Source organism: Mastacembelus armatus, unplaced genomic scaffold (assembly GCF_900324485.2).
Source record: "Mastacembelus armatus unplaced genomic scaffold, fMasArm1.2, whole genome shotgun sequence".
Taxonomy (NCBI): domain Eukaryota; kingdom Metazoa; phylum Chordata; class Actinopteri; order Synbranchiformes; family Mastacembelidae; genus Mastacembelus; species Mastacembelus armatus.
Window position 1 is genome coordinate 250,726 of NW_022872861.1, and position 13,317 is coordinate 264,042.

Genomic DNA, 13,317 nt, shown 5'->3' on the forward strand with positions numbered 1-13,317 from the left:
CTCGCCCTCTCTCTCTCTCACTATGAGTCTGTGTCTCTCGCCCTCTCTCTCTCTCACTTTGAGTCTGTGTCTCTCGCCCTCTCTCTCTCTCTCTCTCTCTCACTTTGAGTCTGTGTCTCTCGCCCTCTCTCTCACTCTCACCATGAGTCTGTATCTCTCGCCCTCTCTCTCTCACTATGAGTCTGTGTCTCTCGCCCTCTCTCTCTCTCACTATGAGTCTGTGTCTCTCGCCCTCTCTCTCTCTCTCACTATGAGTCTGTGTCTCTCGCCCTCTCTCTCTATCACTATGAGTCTGTCTCTCGCCCTCTCTCTCACTGAGTCTCTCTCACTCTCTCTTTCACTATGAGTCTGTCTCTCGCCCTGCCTCTCTTCACTTTGTCTGTGTCTCTCGCCCTCTCTCTCTCACTGAGTCTGTGTCTCGCCCTCTCTCTTCACTTTGTCTGTCTCGCGCCCTCTCTCTCTCACTGAGTCTGTCTCTCACCCTCTCTCTTTCACTATGAGTCTGTCTCTCACCCTCTCTCTTTCACTGAGTCTGTCTCTCGCCCTCTCTCTCACTGAGTCTGTCTCTCACTCTCTCTTTCACTATGAGTCTGTCTCTCGCCCTGCCTCTCTTCACTTTGTCTGTCTCTCGCCCTCTCTCTCACTATGAGTCTGTGTCTCGCCCTTTCTCTCTTCACTTTGTCTCTCTCGCCCTCTCTCTTCACTTTGAGTCTGTGTCTCTCGCCCTCTCTCTCTCACTATGAGTCTGTGTCTCTCGCCCTCTCTCTCACTATGAGTCTGTGTGTCTCGCCCTCTCTCTCTCACTATGAGTCTGTGTGTCTCGCCCTCTCTCTCTCACTATGAGTCTGTGTCTCTTGCCCTCTCTCTCTTCACTTTGTCTGTGTCTCTCACCCTCTCTCTCTTCACTTTGAGTCTGTGTCTCTCGCCCTCTCTCTCTCACTATGAGTCTGTGTGTCTCGCCCTCTCTCTCTCACTATGAGTCTGTGTCTCTTGCCCTCTCTCTCTTCACTTTGTCTGTGTCTCTCGCCCTCTCTCTCTTCACTTTGAGTCTGTGTCTCTCGCCCTCTCTCTCTCACTATGAGTCTGTCTCTTGCCCTCTCTCTCTTCACTTTGTCTGTCTCTCGCCCTCTCTCTCTCTCACTATGAGTCTGTGTCTCGCCCTCTCTCTCTCACTATGAGTCTGTGTCTCTTGCCCTCTCTCTCTTCACTTTGTCTGTCTCTCGCCCTCTCTCTCTCTCACTATGAGTCTGTGTCTCTCGCCCTCTCTCTCTCACTTTGAGTCTGTCTCGCGCCCTCTCTCTCACTATGAGTCTGTCTCTCGGCCTCTCTCTCTCACTATGAGTCTGTCTCTCGCCCTCTCTCTCACTGAGTCTGTCTCTCGCTCTCTCTTTCACTATGAGTCTGTGTCTCTCGCCCTGTCTCTCTTCACTTTGTCTGTCTCTCGCCCTCTCTCTCTCACTGAGTCTGTGTCTCGCCCTCTCTCTCTTCACTTTGTCTGTGTCTCTCGCCCTCTCTCTCTTCACTTTGAGTCTGTGTCTCTCGCCCTCTCTCTCTCACTATGAGTCTGTGTCTCTCGCCCTCTCTCTCTCACTATGAGTCTGTGTGTCTCGCCCTCTTTCTCGTGCTGTGAGTTTCCATTCGCTGTTCGTCTGGAATGAGGAGGGAAGAAAACCAGAGAAAAACAGTGAAGAAGAAAAATCAGGTTTGAACTTTTCTTTATTTAAAATTTAGTTTCTTTAACTCGCCTGAACTGCATGATCGACCCTGATCCTGATGTGATCAGATTATTGATCCTTCACTTGGTCTGTGCTTTAGCAGCATTTTACTGTTTCAGATACTGCAGTACTTTATACACAGTTGTTTAGTACTAAACACTAAATCCTCCTTTATAATCTGAATATGTGGCTTTAGAAACTGGCACTGACCAATCAATGATCTGTTGATCTTTGTTCCAATGGGCAAACAGACGTGAATATTGAAAATAAATTCTGTTCGGAGCAGGAATATTGATTCTGAACAATCTCAGAGAAAAGTGAAGGTTTCCTGATAATAAACTGCCATCAGGAGAAATCTATTCTCTACTGATTTTAATATTGATTTCAAATATACTGTTCAATAACAAGGCAGTTTAAACACAACACACAGAAAAACAGGCTCGGGATAAAAATCTAAAGTTTCTCTCGTCACTGCTCAGATACTGATCAATAATCACATTATGTTGCCATGAAATTGATCAGGTTTGATGAACAGCTGATCAAAATTGATAAATCTATGTTTAAATGTGACTTTATCCATAAAAATTCTTATTCGCACAGTTTCTGTCTGAAGGTCATTGACATCACTCTGATCCCAACCAGTCAGGAGGCAGAGAAAGATCTTCAGCATGGAGGATTGATGGACAGATGAGACACCTGTTGACCAGGTAAGTATTAGGTCATAGTTTGTTGGTGAGTCAGTCCACAGGTGAGTCAGTCCACCGGTGAGTCAGTCCACAGGTGAGTCAGTCCACCGGTGAGTCAGTCCACCGGTGAGTCAGTCCACCGGTGAGTCAGTCCACAGGTGAGTCAGTCCACCGGTGAGTCAGTCCACCGGTGGGTCAGTCCACCGGTGGGTCAGTCCACAGGTGAATCAGTCCACAGATGAGTCAGTCCATAGGTGGGTCCGTCCACAGGTGGGTCCGTCCACAGGTGGGTCCGTCCACAGGTGGGTCCGTCCACAGGTGGGTCGGTCCACAGGTGGGTCGGTCCACAGGTGGGTCGGTCCACAGGTGGGTCAGTCCACAGGTGCAGTAGAGTTGGACATAAACACTGACTGACTCTGGAGTGTCTGGGCTCCTGAAAATCAGTGTCCAGGTGTTTTTACTTATGTGTCCTGTACCTGCACAATGTTTATTTTGAGGTATAATATTATTTTTATTGCATTTTCTACACGTTTTGTCATTAAATGTTCCTCAACCTGTTTTCCACAACAGCAAAATGTAAAATCTCACTTTAATGTAAATTGTACAGAAAGTCTGCAGCAAATAAACTGATTGTTTATTCAGGAGCAGCTGATTCTCAGGTTCAGTTACAAAGAAATAAAACTGTTTTCTGCTTAAACAAACAAAACGTTGAATTGAATTGGAGAAAAAAAGGAACTGATCACTGAGTCACAGTAAAAACATTAAACACATCCATAAAAAGGTTTGGCCCTGCTCTACTTCAGAGTGATCACTCATATTATTGCATGGCTGTGATGATCATGTGACCACCCTAACCCTCAGCAGATGTACTACAAACTGTGTTTGCCTGAAAACTGCAATGATGGTCTGTGTGTTCAGCTCCCCCCTCGCTGCCCACAGGAAATACCTTCCAGTTTATTTTCCTCCTCTGTGGTTAGGTCACTCGCATGATCAGTGAGGCCTCTGATTGGCTCAGATCCCAAGGGAAAGATTCTGATTGGACGAGTCAAGTCCAACTACTTGTCCTCTAAAAGTGAAAGACCCCCCCACACACACACACTAAGACACACATGCACTGACTCACACACACACAGTAACACACACATGTCCCCTGCATCCAGCAGAGACACGTGGTCATGTGGGCGTGGTCATAAACCTCCTCTGAGACAAACTCCTCAGTCTTCTTTGGTCCATGTTTCCAAACCAGGTCCCCTTTTACCAGCAGCTGCTAACGGGACCAAACTCAGGGATCATGGAGATCTGAAACCGCAACTAGTTATGTGTGGAGTTATTACTTTCCACTTTACTTTACACAGACCTCTGGACAATGTGACTTCAGTTTTGACTGATGCAAGTTAGCAACTGTAAATAGGCTTTTATTTTGAAATCTCTGTGTTGTTATTGATTAGGCTCATGGCCATGATGGCTTCCATTAGAGAGCAGACAGGAAGTCTGAACCTGCTGCACTTCCTGTTAGGTGGGTAATACAAAGTAAAATATAAATAAGTGGTTACAGGTGGACTGATACCTGTTTGTCTGTTTACCTGTCTGTTTACTTGTCTGCCTGCAGGTATATTCCTTGTCTGCCCTGAAGGGGACGTCTGTCTGGAGTTGCAGCCCTCAGCTACTGAGGTTCAACTGAACTCAACATCCAACTATTCAGTGGTCAGTAACACATCACCTGTCTGTTGTCTCAGAGGTGTTCAGGTACATGCCTGTCTCCCCAGGGGTGTTCAGGTACTTGTCTGTCTCCTCAGGTCTGTTCAGGATGGAGTCAGGTAACATGGAGGTTACCTCAGGACTCTCAGGTCGAAGGGGTTGTTGTGGAGAATCAGGGGTCCAGCAGTGTCCTGCAGCTGTTTAATGTCACCTGGATTAATTCTGGGAGATACACCTGTGAGGAGGCGTCATCATATCAGAGCAGAGATATTGACATCTTCATTCCTGGACAAGGTGACATCATGTTTATCTTATTGCTTTGTATCCATCATACATGCGAGACGTAATATCTCATGTTGTGTCAGTACCACCTGTCTCGCTCCACAGATCCAGATGAGTGGTTTGTCCAGTTGGGTCCAGGTATGGTGATGAAGGAGTCTGAGGAAGGAACCATTCCCTGTGTGGTGTCCGACCCACGGGTCAACGTCTTGCTCTACCAGCATCCTAGCAAAACGCTGATTACCGAGGCAACGTACGAACCAGGCCACGGCTTCACAGGTCGTCTGAACGACACGTCGTACATGTGCGTGGCCACCTGGGGTGATGAGGAGAGAGAGTCCCAAGTGTACTATGTCTTCAGCATTGTAGGTGAGTTCAGTCAGATTAGATCAGATTATTGTTTTACATTCAACCTGATGTTTTCGTTGCCTGTCTCTCTCTCTCTCTTTCTTCACCTGTCTGTGTGTACCTGTCTCCCTCTCCCCACCTGGCTCTCAGTTCCTAAGGTGATGGAGGTGGATCTGACCATGTCCAGCAGTGTGTTGAAGCAGGGGGAGGTTCTCACTGTAAACTGCACTGTCAAAGACACAGAGATGGTCTTCTTTACCTGGGACTTCCCCCGCAGACAGGTACCTGTCTTTTTAAATATTATTTTTTTGGGCAGTTTTGCCTTTATTTGACAGGACAGTGTAGAGAGACAGGAAGCTAGGATAGAGAGGAGGGGAGGACATGCAGGATACGGATGGGCACGTTACCCTATGCCACCAGCAGCCCTCTACCTGCACAATGTTTATTTGTTGTTTATTGTTACTGTTGTTCTTTTCTCTCTCCTCTATCCACTCACCCCAACCAGTGGAGGCAGATGGCTGCCCAAACTGAGCCCGGTTCTTTCTTCCGTTAAAGGAAGTTTTTTCTCTCCACTGTCACTGATCATTTGTTGTGTGTCTTTTTTTGTGAAGTGCCTTGGGATGATTGTACCGTGATCTATAGCTATACAAATCATTTCTCTTCAGGAAATTGAGCCGATGACTGATTTTCTGCCCAATAAGATTCGCTCTTTTATTAACATCTCCATGGCAACAGTGGCTGATTCTGGTAGGTCAAACTTTAGTAAATGTCAGTTGCTATGGTTGAAATCTGTCAGGTTTTTTTTGTTACCATGGTGATGCGATGAGGTTGTGTTTTCTGCAGGTGTGTATGTGTGTGCGGTCCAAGAGACTAAGCAGGAACGAACTGTGACGAAAAACATCACAGTGACAGTACTGGGTCAGTACATATGCACACACAGGTAACAAACACAGGTAAACACACTCACAGGTATCACACACTTACAGGTAAACATAGTAACAGATAACACAACCAGTCAAGTAAACGCACAGGTAGACACATGCAGTAACCCCTACACACAAATACAGGTAAATATATGCAGGTAAGATGAGCAAAGATAAAGACTCACGTAACCTCTCTCTCTCTCTCTCTCTCTCTCTCTCTCTCTCTCTGCAGACAGAGGTTACGTTTACCTGTGGCCGTCAGGTGAGACCAATGTGTCATCTCTCCTCCATCACACAGTGGAGTTTGTCGTGGAGGTCGATGCACACCCCACTCCCATCATCCTCTGGACCAAAGACAACCAAACCATCACCACGGAAACCACCTCCATCACCACCACACACCTAACAGGCAGCAGGTATTCAGGAAGCAGACACACGTGGTCTGATCCTCCTAAATGATTGATTTGATTGATTGATTGATTGATTGTAGGTATGTTAGCACACTGACGCTGGTTCGAGTCCAGATGGACCAGACAGGAAGTTACATGGTGACTGTTTCCAACAGTGATGATATTGACGAGGCCACCTTCAACCTGCAGATCAGAGGTCAGGATGATTAACTGTGTGTGGGCTGGTCTTACTCATTTTGTGGGGACATAAACACATTTTGGGGATTTAACTTCCATTTGTCTGCGGTCTGTCTGTGTGACATGTCACACCTTCAAAGGCCAGGTGTAGGTGACAGCTCAGCAGGTGACAGGAAGGGTTGAAAGATGGAACAGACTCTGCAAACGGGTAATTTAAATAAGTGTTGTGTGTGTTTGTAGCCCCCCCCAGGATCATATCTGTGTCTGAGGTTGGCAGTACGGCAGTGCTGTGTGTTAGCGAGGGAGCTCCACCCCCCTCTGTCACCTGGTACACCTGTCACAGCTCGGAGAGGTAAACACATTCACAGACTGACTGTCATATCAGTGTCTCTTGTGATGGTGAGATTATTTTAGCAAGGACCAGTTCTTGCCAGATGACTGGTCAGAGAGACACCAGGACTGAGGTTGAGTGTGGGGCCCTGATCAGCAGTGAAGGCCTACTGATGTGGTCTGAGGGCATACCAACCACCAACCAGCACCTCTTTTGACATGTTGGATTGTCCAATCCACATCAAACCCACCTCTCAGCTCTCAGAACTGATCTCACAGGGAACTTCAGAGGTCTTGTAGAATCCAGGCCTCAGTGGGTCAGAGCTGTTACCAAAGTAACCTCTTTGACTCCTGCAGGTGCATTAATTTGACGGGCAGCTGGAAGAGCCTGTCAGGTGCCTTAGAGGGTGTGTCTCTGCAGGAGAACATCACTGAGGTGGAGGAGAGAGGAGTCACCCAGGTAACCAGTGACATCATCTGAAGGGTGGAGACAAATACGGTATAATCATGTGATGATGACTGACAACTGTCTGTCTTACCTGTGCAGGTACGCAGCATGTTGACACTTCAGGCTCTCAGCTCTCTGTCAGCTGTTCGATGTGAAGCGAAGAACTCTGCAGGACGACGCGCCCGAGATCTGCGAGTACTGTCCAAATGTATGTACCAGTAGTACATGTAGTAGTGTGCTGATGTTAGTTCTTAACTTTTGGTATTAATACTCTCTGTCCCAAGCTCTGCTGTCTCAGGTTGCAGTATTAGCAGCGGTTCTGGTTTTGGTCATCATCGCCGTCATCTTTCTCATCATCCTCATTCTCCTCTGGAAAAAAGTCAGTGCTCGTGTAGTACTGATACTAAAAATTTTAGTAGTAGCCCAGTAGTACAGTACAGTAGTAGTGTAGTGCCTGTGTTGCCATGACAATGTGAGATTCTGGTTGTGACAGCTCAGTACTTCTAAACATCTTTTAGAAACCTCGATATGAAGTTTCTTGGAAGGTAATAGAGTCGGTGAGTCCTGACGGACTGCAGTACACCTACCTTGACCCCACCCACCTGCCCTACAACTCCACCTGGGAAGTACCACGAGACAGTGTAATACTAGGTAATACGTGTGACAATATCCCTATAGATCTCAGTATTAAATTAAATGATTGATTACCACCATGATGGCAAAAAGTTGGATCCTCAATCAGCATCTGTCTCACCTGCCCTCCCTGTCTGTCTGTACCTGCCTGTAACTGTCTGTGTCCAGGTCAGGTGCTGGGATCAGGTGCGTTTGGTCGTGTCGTTGAGGCAACTGTCTCTGGTCTGATTCACTCTCATTCTAGAACTAAAGCAGCTGTGAAGATGGTCAAATGTATGTACATGTCTGTCTACCTGTCTGTTTACTTGTCTGTTTACCTGCCTGTCTACCTGTCTGTCTGTCTGTTTACCTGCCTCTCTGTCTACCTGCCTGTCTTTCTACTTTTCTAGAACCATCAGGACACTTGTCATGTTGTTTTTACAGCTAAATTCTGCTGTTAAATTGTAAAAGTCACTGTCCAGTCTAACTGATTATTTATAGTTTCATTTTAGGCCTGAGATCAGTAACAAACAAAATGCTGTGTTTGTGTATTCAGTGAACACCAGTGCAAGTCAGTCTTTGATATCCGAGCTGAAGGTTCTGGTCCATCTGGGTCCTCATCTGAACGTTGTTAACCTTCTGGGAGCCTGCACAAGGGGAGGTGCACACTCTAGTCCTGTTTAAACCTGACTTTATCTTTATTGGCACCACCAATCCAAAAGGCCTGGAAATCTTTAATTTCCTCTTATTTTGGTAACACAGATTATTTCAGTTGTACAAGTGATGGGTCACTTCAGTAACTTTGTTTCTCAACAACACTATGATCAGGATGTGACCACATTGTGATCTCACCTGTTACCTGTCTGATACCTGTCTGTTACCTGCCTGCCAGGTCCTGTCTATTTGATCATGGAGTTCTGTCGTCATGGAGACCTTGTGAACTACTTGCAGAGGAACAAGCACATCATTGTGCAGAACGACACACACACCAAGAGGTTAAAAATGAACCAGATCTTTCATGTTAAACGTCTCTCTCTCTCTCTCTCTGGGCCTGTACTGAGTTAATGTCTCTCGCCCTGCAGTGACTGTGACGGCGGCTACATGGACATGAACAAAGAGGAGCGCGTTCATTACGTCACCATGCAGGAGCTCAGCTACGCTGACATCGAACCTGTGGTCTACGAGGCACCCTATACACCACCAGGTGAGGGAGAAATGATGTCACCTGTTGCAGTACACTGTGTACAACTACAACTTAACAGCATTGTGTGATTTATTTTGAGTTAATATTTTTTCAGTCTGTTCGTTGCGAGATGATGATAATAATTAACAGGAGTATTGATAAACAGCCTCAGTCATGTGAACTATGGTTTTCTTTCAGACGGGCAGGAGGCATCTTCTCTCCTCCTCAGTGACTCCTCCCACCTCAGCCTCAATGACCTCCTCAGCTTCTCCTACCAGATCGCTCAGGCCATGGATTTCCTCTCCTCCAGAAACGTACGATCCCATTGATCCCACTGGTGCAGGTTTATCAATTCTGCCGCATGGCGTGTCCCGTCACGTGTTGACATGTCGGGTCATGTGACCTCAGTGTGTCCACAGAGACCTGGCAGCGAGGAACGTCCTGGTCTGCGAGGGGAAGCTGGTGAAGGTCTGTGACTTTGGTCTGGCCCGAGACCTGACAAAGAACCAGGACTACGTCGCCAGAGGAAACGTTAGTTATTAGTCATGAACAAAATGGTTCAAATAATTAAAATGTGTTTGTAAGTGTATTCTGGTTTTTCTGGTCACATCCTGGCCATACTGGTCACATTTCAGTCCTCATTCTGTAAAAAATTTATTCTGAAGATTTATATCATTTTATATTATATTTATCCAATCCTTTAATTTACATTTTCTTTTCAAGAGCTTTCTTCCCGTAAAGTGGATGGCTCCAGAGAGTATCTTCCAGAACATTTACAGTTCTCAGAGCGACGTCTGGTCCTATGGAGTCTTACTGTGGGAGATCTATTCTCTCGGTAAACCAGTATAAACCAGTACACATCTGCATGCACCAGTGTGTCCAGTATAAACAATTTTACATTAGTCTACATCAGTGGTTCCTCTTAATTTGTGTATATTGTCCCAGGTGAGAGCCCATACCCCGACCTCCCCTTGACACACGCCTTTTACTCTGCCCTGAAAAGAGGCTACAGGATGAACCAGCCTGAACATGCTCCACACGACACGTATGACGCACTACAATGCACAAATAATACCAGAGTGATACGCTGAGTGTGTCTGCGTGTTTTTCTCTGCACTTATGATGTGATGAAATGCCTTTGGAATGAATGAATGAATGAATGAACGAATTAATGAACGAATTAATGAATGAATGAACAAATGAAGGAACAAAGGAATGAATGAATGATCTAAAGCCATGCTTCTCTGCAGTTACGAAGTGATGAAACGCTGCTGGGAGCAAGAGCCTGAATCCAGACCTGGCTTCTCGTCACTGGTCGTCTCAGTGGGAAACATGTTGACTGATCAACACAAACAGGTAAATCAGAGCTTCATCAGGTAAATACTTCACAACCTTTAATCTGATTTAAGATTCAATGACACACACTTAACAAATGTTGTGCGTCAGCGTTACCTGCAGCTCACCGACAACTTCCTGACGAGTGACAATCCAGCTGTTGTTCGATCCAGACTGAGTTCATCCAAAACTGCTCCAGATCAGCCTGATATGACCGGTAACGCACACACACACAAACACACTGGATGTTTCTACCATGAAGCCAGATCATGGTGGTCAACCCCCCAACAATGTTTTTTTTAACCTGGCTCACTATTAACGGGTATAGATGCCATGGTAACTAGTCCAGATCGCCATGGTAACTAGTCCATATCGCCATGGTAATGTGGATGGATCAGCATGTTAACCTGTAGGTTAAGTTCAGAAGATGAACAGCTTTGTGGTCTCTGGTTAGCAGAGGTGGGAAGTAACAAAGTACAAATACTTCTTTACAGTACTTATGTAGATTTTTCAGGTATCTGTACCTTACTTGAGTATTTATTTTTCTGAGGACTTTTTACTTTTACTCCCTATATTTAAACACAAATATCTGTACTTTCTACTCCTCACATTATTAAAACAGGTTCGTTACGTTTAAAACCACTGTGCAGGTTGTTAATAAAAGAAGAACTTTTTTAGTTTTGTGGAGTTATCTAAAGATGTATTGTGCATCGACGGAAAAAAACATTTTTACTTTTTTATTTATGTACATTTCAGACCCTGTTCTTTCTTACTTTTACTTGGTTACAGAAGTCGAGTCAGTACGTCTACTTTTACCAGTCTTTTTTTTCACACAAGTATCTGTACTTCCCAAAGCTTCTTGCTTGAACGACTGGAGCCCTGTTGCTCTGACTCCCGTCATCAGTAAGTTCTTTGAGAAACTTATCACAGATCACATCTGCTCTGTATTATCATATACAATTATGATGCAATTGCCTGCACACTGCTCTTTCCCATCTTGACAAGAGGAACATATGTGAGAATGCTGTTTGTTGAGTATAGCTCAGCATTTAATACCATAGTGCCCTCTAACCTTGTAGTGAAACTCTGGGCTCTAGGTCTGAACAATTCTCCGTGCATCCTGGACTTCCTGACAACCAGACGGCAGGTGGTCAGACTTGGCAGCAACAACTCCTCCCCACTGACTTTTAACACTGGAGCCCCACAGGGCTGTTTTCTCAGTCCTCTCCTGTACTTCCTGTACTCCCTGTACACGCATGACTGTGTGGCCATGCACAGCTCCACCGACAATGATGGATCAGCCTACAGAGAAGAGGTGTGCACCCTGATTAACTGGTGCCACAACAACAACCTCTCTCTGAACATCAATAAGACCAAGGGGATGGTGCTGAATCTGACACACAGTAAATAGCGAGAAAGGCCCACCAGCATCTCTTCTTCCTCAGGCGACTGAAGAAATTTGGTCTGAGCTCAAAAATCTTCAGACAGTTCTACAGTTACACTGTGGAGAGCATCCTGACTGGCTGCATCACCACCTGGTATGGGAACTGCATCGCTCTCAGTCGGAAAGAGAATAGTTAAGACAGTCCAGCACATCATTGGAGATGAGCTTCCCCCACTCCAGGACATCTACACTCAGTAATGTGTGAGCAAAGCACGGAAGATCATCAGAGACTCCTGCCACCCGAGTCATGAACTCTTCTCGCTGCTACCATCAGGCACACGGTACCGCAGCACCTGGAGGCGCACCAGCAGAATGCGAGACAGCTTCTTCTTGCAGGCCATCAGACTGCTGAACTCCGGATGGTAGATTATACTGATCCACCCCCACCCCCCACACTGGATCCCATCTACATACCAACCACACTGACTCTGACAACACTGTAATGTGTATATTGTGTAAAATGTGTATATTGTTATTTATGTACATTGTTAAATTTTCACATCTTGTTGCTTGTACTGCCACGGCAGAGTCTTTCACCATCGGTACACTTGTGTACATGATGTGTGATAATAAAGAGATTTGATTTGATTTTGACTTCTGCTTAAGTATAAAATGTGAGTACTTTTGCCACCTCAACTGGTCAGTGACCAGGAAATGAAACTCACCAGAACTGACACTTACATCCCTCCCTCTGTTCTTTGCAGGAAGCCCCACCTCTCATGTGAGTGTTCACCTGTCAAATGCGGAGCCAGTGGGGGCAGGTCCCTCCCATGGCACTTACATCATCCCCATCACTGATATCACCCTAGAAAGTAGCAGGGGAGCTGCGCTGGACGCGGCCAGGTACAAGTTTGATTGTTTCAGCAAAAGCAGTCGATGGATGGTAGAGTCTTGTGTTTTTATTGAGCTGCAGGTCTGATCACGTCACACACAGGACTTGCTTCACATTAAAAGCCTGTTTTTTTTTGTAATTACGATGATGATGGTGATGCCGTTATGTTTCCTGCAGCCCTCGAATGTCCGACCCCTCTTCAGACTTCACCTCCCTGGATTCACCAGGAGCACAGGAAGTGACATCATTGAATGAAAAACAGGAATCTGAGGATCCTCCTGCTTTGTTTGGCAGCCATGAGGAAGAGGAGGAGAGCTGCTTGTGAAAGCTTCAGCTGCCTGACGGTCACAGTACATGGGTTAATTAACCCTCATGGCTGCCTGTTCCTGACAGGCATAGAAGAGGGTTAATTAAACCATATACAGAGTTTAATTAACAGTACAGCAGGTTCTGAATTAGATAGATGGCCTCATAGTCCTTCATTAATTCTCTATTAATCTGAAGTGTCTGTATTATCTGATTTATGTTTATTCACACTGCTTAACGCTTTTTATAGAACTGTTCTAGTTCTAGAAACAAAGCTGTTACTAAAAACAAATAAATAAAACCTGAGTCTCTTTAAGCATCAAAATGCAGCTGAATTAGTCATGAATCCTGTCGTGATGTGGAGCAGAGGGAAGTTCAAAATGTGCTGAGTGTCAGAAAATGTTTCCTCAGAAAGACGAATGAGTTCATACTGTGACTAAAGGCTCTTCCTCATTTTCATCTTCAAAATATCAGGTTTCTCTCAAAGTGACGAAAAACTCACATTTATTATTAAATTAAATCTCAGCTCATCTACTCCGATGAAATCAGTACTTCCATGCTTTGTGTAACTAATCATACTGAGATTCACGT

The 13,317-nt window shown here is 45.5% G+C and overlaps 1 protein-coding gene across 2 annotated transcripts; it reads left to right on the forward strand.

Moving 5' to 3' along the window:
- Positions 1-1,531: 1,531 nt before the first annotated feature.
- LOC113132350 (platelet-derived growth factor receptor beta-like) lies at positions 1,532-13,065 on the forward strand. 2 transcript variants are annotated; one of them, XM_026310349.1, is made up of 28 exons: positions 1,532-1,702; positions 2,329-2,422; positions 3,850-3,917; positions 4,011-4,105; positions 4,198-4,393; positions 4,487-4,747; positions 4,877-5,007; positions 5,392-5,473; positions 5,570-5,644; positions 5,882-6,065; positions 6,140-6,255; positions 6,477-6,588; positions 6,924-7,026; positions 7,114-7,222; positions 7,299-7,393; positions 7,533-7,665; positions 7,816-7,920; positions 8,183-8,287; positions 8,519-8,621; positions 8,709-8,830; positions 9,008-9,123; positions 9,218-9,340; positions 9,533-9,644; positions 9,755-9,854; positions 10,060-10,165; positions 10,268-10,361; positions 12,293-12,431; positions 12,598-13,065. In XM_026310349.1, exons 2-28 carry the CDS (start codon positions 2,403-2,405, stop codon positions 12,743-12,745), a joined length of 3,153 nt encoding a protein of 1,050 aa, XP_026166134.1. In that variant the 5' UTR covers positions 1,532-1,702; positions 2,329-2,402; the 3' UTR covers positions 12,746-13,065. The 2 variants fall into 2 exon arrangements, with proteins under 2 accessions (XP_026166134.1, XP_026166133.1); XM_026310348.1 differs by having other exon boundaries at positions 1,534-1,702; positions 10,256-10,361.
- The last annotated feature ends 252 nt before the right edge of the window (positions 13,066-13,317 follow it).